The 7,579-nt window shown below is 38.0% G+C and overlaps 1 protein-coding gene across 1 annotated transcript in view; it reads left to right on the forward strand.

Annotated features, from left to right (window-relative positions):
• Positions 1 to 7,579, forward strand: part of Tc2n (tandem C2 domains, nuclear) — a gene marked incomplete at its 3' end in the record, with an annotated part of 29,046 nt that overhangs the window by 8,701 nt on the left and 12,766 nt on the right. Inside the window, exon 5 of the mRNA XM_029473903.1 lies at positions 4,234 to 4,350. Within this exon, the coding sequence (XP_029329763.1) occupies positions 4,234 to 4,350 (117 nt within the window). The remainder of the gene's footprint in view (positions 1 to 4,233; positions 4,351 to 7,579) is intronic.

Consider the following 7,579-nt stretch of genomic DNA (forward strand, 5'->3'; position numbering starts at 1 on the left):
TTTCTCTCTTTCTCTCTTTCTCTCTTTCTTTCTTTCTTTCTTTCTTTCTTTCTTTCTTTCTTTCTTTCTTTCTTTCTTTCTTTCTTTCTTTCTTTCTTGACCAATTTATCATTGAATAGAATATTGTTCAGCTTCCATGGGTATATAGGCTTTCTGTTGTTTTTGTTGCTATTGAAGACCAGCGTTAGTTCGTGGTGATCTGATAGGATGCATGGGCTTATTTCAATCTTCTTCTATGTGTTGGCCAATTATGTTGTCAATTTTGGAGAAGGTACCATGAGGTGATGAGAAGAAGGTATGTTCTTTTGTTTTATAATGCTTTGTTCCATAGATACCTGTTAAGTCTATTTGGTCCATAACTTATGTTAGTTTCAATGTGTTTATGTTTAGTTTGTGTTTCTATGATGTGTCCATTGATGAGAGTGGGATATTGAAGTCTCCACTATTATTGTATGAGGTGCAATGTGAGCTTTGAGCTTTAGTAAAGTTTCTTTTATGAATGTGGGTGGCCTTGCATTTAGAGCATAGATATTCAGAACTGAGAGTTCTTCTTTGTAGATTTTTCCTTTGATGAGTATGTAGTGTCCTTCCTTATCCTTTGGATGAAAGTTGCTTTTATTTGGTATTAGAATGGCTACTCCAGCTTGTTTCTTGGGAAATTGTTTTCCAGCCCTTTATTCTGAGGTAACATCTGTCTTTAACACTGAAGTGCATTTCCTGTATGCAACAAATGCTGGGTCCTGTTTACGTATCCAGTCTGTTAGTCTATGTCTTTTTATTGGAGAATTGAGTCCATTGATGCTAAGAGATATTAAGGAATAGTGATTGTTGTTTCCTGTTAGTTTTGATGTTATTTTTATGTTTGTGTGGCTATCTTCTTTTGGGTTTGTTGAAAGAAGATTACTTTCTTGCTTTTTCTAGGGTGTAGTTTACCTTCTTGTGTTGGCATTTTCCATGTATTATCCTTTGAAGGGCTGGATTTGTGGAAAGATATTGTGTAAATTTGGTTTTATCATGGAATATCTTGGTTTCTCCATCTTTGGTAATTTAGAGTTTTGTTGGTTATAGTAGCCTGGGCTGATATTTGTGTTCTCTTAGTGTCTGTATAACATCTGCCCAGGATCTTCTAGCTTTCATTGTCTCTGGTGATAAGTATGATGTAATTCTGATAGGTCTGCCTTTTTATGTTACTTGACCTTTCCCTTATTGCTTTTAATATTCTTTCTTTGTTTTGTGCTTTTGGCATTTTGACTATTATGTGACAGGAGTAATTTCCTTTTTTTTAAATTTATCTTTAATTCATTCTTCAGACTTCATTTAGTTAGTACCACTGAGATCAAAATTTATATCATAAAGACAGAGTATGTCTTAAATATTCCTCATATATTTTATGCAGTATTATAGCAAAGTTTACTTTTATTTTAAAATACACTTTAATAGTGAGATACAAAAGCTTTATTGGTAGAAAGTTCCAATTCATTCATATATATATATGTGTATATATATATATATATATATATACACACACACACACATGGATATATATATCTATATATTCACTCTATATGTATAATTTATAATTTATTCAATATATATGATTGCATGTATATATATATATATATTGATCTAACTATTAAGGAATTTAGTAAAAAAAGAATGTTCAGTATTCCCAGGTAAATACAAATTAAAACTTCTTTGAGATCTTATTTCATTCTAGTCAGAATGGTTATCATCAAAAGACAAATGACAACAAATACTGGTGAGGGTATTAGAGAAAGAAACCTTTTGTGAGAGTGTAAACTGGCGTAACCACTATGGAAATCATTGTGGAAATGTCTAAATTAGAAAACAAAACAAAAACCCAAACACCAAAACCAAAAATATGAACAAACCAACTGTTAGCCCTGGTTTTCAGGAACCCCAGAAGATCACCAGGAAGTGCAAGTCCAATGTAATAATAAAGAGAGCCTTTATTTAGGAGTCAGACCTGCCTTTCAAGCCTTTCCCACTGCTCAGGTTAGGAATGCGATGCCCATGTCCAGGGGCTTGGCCTATTTATACACACACATGCATAATCAGGGATCTTTGGACTTTGGGGTTATGTGACTGGGGAGGTGACCAGGGGAAGCCATTCTTTAAACCTGATAACGTTTGTTCAGACAGCAGGGCAGAACTGTGCAGCAGGGAGGGGGACCCTTCTGACCTGGGTGTTGCGGAAAATATTAAAATAGGATGGCAAGTTACAGGACTATGCCTTGCTACTCTCCACTCTGGTGGACTGGCCTGCCTGTTCTTATCTCATGGAGAGACTGGTCCCAAGATCCCCCAAATGTCTCCACCCAGCCAGCTCTCTTAAGGTGCCACTGGCAGGTCCCTACCAGGCCAGTCCAATGCTTCAACCCCCACCCCCATCCCCTGCAGCTTTTGTGGTGCACATTTGGCAAAGGTACCTTTCTTTCTTGAGCCCAATCGAACCACTGAGTGAAGAAAAACACCACAGACTTAGTTCAGAAACAAAGGTAACTCAATTGCTGGGCACAACAACTAAAATCCTAATCTGTAAGCCTTATTAAATCTAAATCCTGAAGGATCCGCCATTGAAACTGGGAGACACTTGTAATTACATCTTATCTTCATGCTCTCCCCATCCAAAAATGACCTCTCTCCTGCTTCGTCTCGTCCTGCATCCAACCTGGAAGTGCCACCTACTTGCCCAGCGATTGGCTACTTTACTCATTAAGGGATTGGTTCACAAGAAGTCACCTGAGTATGACTCACTCCTTGTCCACAACCCCTTCTAGGAGAGCAGAATTGGCATCAACATACAAACAGCACCAGGCCCATCCACACCGCCTGGGAAGTAGCTTTATGGTGCTATCAGGAGCTGGTGCATTTTTTACAAACTGTCACAGCTGTCTGGGAACACTTCATTGCCCTTCTCTCATTGTCCAAGTATGGACCACTTATCATTTCAAGGCCATTTGGTCCTTCTTCCCTTCAAGGACAGGAGCCATCTGCAGTGGAGAAAAGTTGGTTATCTATCAAGGAGAGTGTCAGCCTTGGTTTCACAGAGGCTGATATGTTACCTTTTGTCTGTTCCTAAGGCTGGCATCTACCACTCCCCCCACCCCTGGGGGAGGGTTGTTAGGGGGAAAGGAGTGCCACCATGAAAAAGGGAATTGCAATAATCCGGTGCCAGGTTGGGCCCTCTCTTTTTGCCCTCTACAAAAGGCCAGAGGCATCTATGCTGGGAAAAGGGGGGAAGGGGAGCTCTAACTGTGCGAGCAGTGGGAAAGTGCAGAGGCAGATTTCCTGCATCTTTTCACAACAAAAACTAGAAACAAATTTCCCCAAAACCTAAAAATACTACTACAGGACTCTATTTCTAAGCATATACTCAAAGGTTTATAAATCTCATTGTAGATATACTTGCACATTCATGTTTATTGTTTTACTATTTATAATAGAAAGGAAATTAAATCAGCCTAGATGTCCATTAACATATGAATTTATAATGAAAATGTGGCACATATACACAATAGAATTTTATTTAGCTATATAAATTAAATTATGAATATTTCAGGAAAATGGATAGATCTGGAAATTTAACAAGTGAGATAAACACAACTCACAAGAATATTGCAAGTTCTCTTTCATATGTTGACCCTCCCTTTAATTTTTATATTTGTACTTATATGTACATAAATCAGGAAATTAGAGGAACATGAAGGGGATGGACGTTGCATATTATTTTTTCATTATTTGTTATGGAGAAGAGTTTTTAAGGAAGGGGCATCGGGATGATAATGGAATACTTGTTACTTGAAAGCTAGAAGACGACAATTGGGAACAAGTGAGAGGCAGGGCAAGGAGAGGAATAGAAGAAGAGTGAGCAACTAAGACAAAAATATATGAAAATATCATGAAGGAAAATGTCAACATGTTAATGTGGATGAAGTGTGAAATCTTAGTATTCTAAAATTTATTTAAAATTTTAACTAAAAATAATTAATTCAGTAGGGCATGGTGGCTCATACCTGTAATCCCAACACTCTGGAGGCAGAGGCAGGTGGGTCTCTGAGGCCAGATTGGTATTCATTACAAGTTTCAAAACAACCAGGGCTATATAAACAGATCTTGCTTCAGAAAAGTTACTAACTCAATAAGTATATCATATATTTGTGTTGTCAGAGTCCTTTGTAAAACTTAACTTATGATTTCTTCTTTTTAAAGTGCAGAGGTATAAGTTGGCCCTCTAGTTATGGAGACACTCCCACAATTTCTATAAAAGGAATTTTAACATTGTCCAAACCAGTGCATTTTAAATCTTCAGCCAAAGAAGGTTCCAATGTAAGTGGCTCTTTGTGTTTGAATTTTTCACTCTTCTCTTATTAGTTACTTTTATTTATGTAAAATGTGAGAATAAGAAAGTGTTTTAATTTGGACAAGCTAAAATGATGTACTTTTGCTTTTAAAAGATATTTTTAAATCATGAGTATTTGCTATTTTGTTTAATAGTAGATTAGTTAAAAAATCTTAATTACTAGAAAATATAGAAGATTAGCAATAAGTAAGAAACTTCTTTACTGTACTTGCTCCCAACAACTTTTTGATTTTCAAAAGTCATTGCAAAATTGTAGTTAATCTCTTTATCAAAATCTTCCAATTATTATAACTATGTTTATTACCCTCAGTTTTGTTTTATAGATTGTTTCATGTTAATTTAAAGACATGCTCATTATTGTCATTTGATATGTTTAAAAGTTAAGTTTTTACATACAAATGAAATGATATTTAAAAAAAAGATATTTAAAATCCTTTATATTTAAGTGTAAATGCACATTGAAGCCAGAGGATTGTATCTCGTCAAGCTGGAGATAACAGGTGGTTCAAGCCACCTGAAATGGATGCTGGGACTTGAACTCAGGTCCACTGCAAAACAGTATGCACTCTGTATTACACATAGGCACGCGCGCACACACACACACACACACACACACACACACACACACACACACATGTTTACATCCCCAAAGCTGTTCCCCCTCCTAGCCCTTCCCTCACAGTGTGTCTCCCCGCTTCACCTGTAGGATGGTGTGACCCCCTGGATATCCTCCCCACCCTGGTTCATCAAGTCTCTGCCAGGTTAGGCTTATGTTCTCCTACTGAGGACAGACACAGCAGCCAGGGAGAATGAGACACATGTCTGCTGTATATGTGTTGGGGCCTCATTGCAGCTCATGTATGTTCTTTGGTTGGTGGCTCAGTCTCAAAGAGCTCTAGGAGTCCAAGTTAGTTGACTCTGTTGGTTTTCCTGTGGGGTTCCCTTTCCTTTTCAGGACCTTCAATTCTTCCCCCAGCTCTTTCATTAGTGTCTCTGACCCTCATCCAGTGTTTGGCAGTAGATATCTGTATCTGTTTCAGCCCACTGCGGGGTGAAGTCTCTCAGAGGACAGTTATGCTAGGTTCCTATCTGTAAGCACAACAGAGTATCATTAATAGTGTCAGAGACTGGTGGTTGCCCATGGATCAGTTTTTGAGTTGGGCAGGTTATTGTTGGACCTTTCCTTAAGTTTCTACTCCATCCCTACATTTCGTTTAGACAGGACAAATTTTGGGTTGAAAGTTTGGTGGATGAATTGGTGTCCTTATCACTCTACTGGAGTTCCTGCTTGGCTACAGGAAGTGACTTTTTAATGTTCCATGTTCCTACTGTTGGCTTAAGGTCATTCGCATGGACTCCTTAGGAGCCTCCCAGGAGGCTCCCAGGTCTCTGGGACTTCCTAGAGATTCTCTCCTCCACTCCTACCACCAGCAGCTACAGATTTCCATTCATTCTTCTGACCCTCCGGCCTCTCTTCTGCTCTCTCCCAACTCCTGACCCTGTGTCCCAATTCCTTTCACCCTACCCTCTCCCACAATGAACCAGCCTTCCCTCTACCTCCTATGATTATTTTGCTTCCCTTTCTAAGTATGATTCAAGCTTCCTTGCTTGGGCCTTCAAACTTGTTTAACTTATTTGGGCCTGTGGGGTATATCATGTACTTTATAATTAATATCCACTTATCAGTGAGTACATGCTATGCAAGTACTTTGGAGTCTGGGTTACCTCACTCAGGATATTTTCTAGTTCCATCCATTTGCCTGCAAAATTCATGATGTCCTTACTTTTAACAGCTGAATAGTATTCCACTGTGTAAATCAACCTCATTTTCTGTATCCATTCTTCAATTGAGGGGTATTTGGGTTGTTCCTAGTTTCTGGCTATTACAAATAAAGGTGCTATGAGCATAGGGAAGCACGTGTCCTTGTGGTATGGTAGAACATCTTTTGGGTATATGCCCAGGAGTGGTATAGCTTTCAGTTAGAACTATTTCCAATTTTATAAGAAACCATTAGATTGATTTCCAGAGTGGTTGTACAAGTTTGCACTCCCACCAGCAATAAAGGAGTGTTCCCCTTTCTCCATAACCCCTTGAGTTTTTGATCCTAGTCATTCTGATGAGTATGATGGAATCTCAAGAGTGCTTTGCATTTCCCTGATGACTAAGTACATTTCTTTAAGTGCTTCTCACAGATTTACTATTCCTCTTTTGAGAATGCTCTGTTTACTTATGTACTCCAGTTTTTAATTGGGTTATTTGGTTTTTTGGTGTCTAGCTTCTTGAGTTCTTTATATATTTTGGATATTAGCCCTCTTTTGGATGAAGGGTTAGTGAAAATCTTTTTTTCTAAGCTGTAGGCTGCCATTTTGTCCTGTTGATAGTGTCCTTTACAATAAAGAAGCTTTTCAATTTCATTAGTTCCCATTTATCAGTTAATTGATCTTAGGAACTAAGTTATTGGTGTTCTGTTCAGGAAAATGTGTTCTGTACCAATGCATTCAAGGCTATCACTCTCTCTAATAGTCTAATAATACTAACAGGAGTCAGTGTGTTTGGTTTTATGTTGAGGTCCTTGATCCACTAGGACTTGAGTTTTCTGTAGGGTGATAAATATGGATCTATTTGCATTCATCAATGAGCAGTCATCCAGCACCATTTTTTTGAAGATGCTTTCTTTTTACCCCCATTGTTTGGTTTTGGCTCCTTTGTTGAAAATCAAGTGTCCGTGGGTGTGTGGGTCTTTGATTCTTTTCTATTGATCACCCTGTCTGTTTCTGTACCAGTACCATACATGCTTTGTTGTTGTTGTTGTTGTTTTAATCACTATTGCTGTGTAGAACGTCCTGAGATCAGGGATGGTGGTGATTTTTTTTTTTTTTTTTGCCTATTCTGGCTATTTTGTTTTTCCATATGAAGTTGAGCTTGCTCTTTGAAGGTATATAAAATAATTATGTTGGAATTTTGATGGGAATTACATTGAATCTGAACATTCCTCTTGGTAAGATGACCATTTTTAATCCAAGGCCCATACCTAACCATGATAAAAGCAATCTACANCAAACCAGTAGCCAACATCAAAGTAAATGGTGAGAAGCCTGAAGCAATCCCTCTAAAATCAGGGACTAGACAAGGCTGTCCACTTTCTCCATACCTATTCAACATTGTACTTGAAGTCCTAGCCAGAGCAATTCGAC

This window comes from Mus caroli, unplaced genomic scaffold (genome assembly GCF_900094665.2).
Source record: "Mus caroli unplaced genomic scaffold, CAROLI_EIJ_v1.1 scaffold_12664_1, whole genome shotgun sequence".
Taxonomy (NCBI): Eukaryota; Metazoa; Chordata; class Mammalia; order Rodentia; family Muridae; genus Mus; species Mus caroli.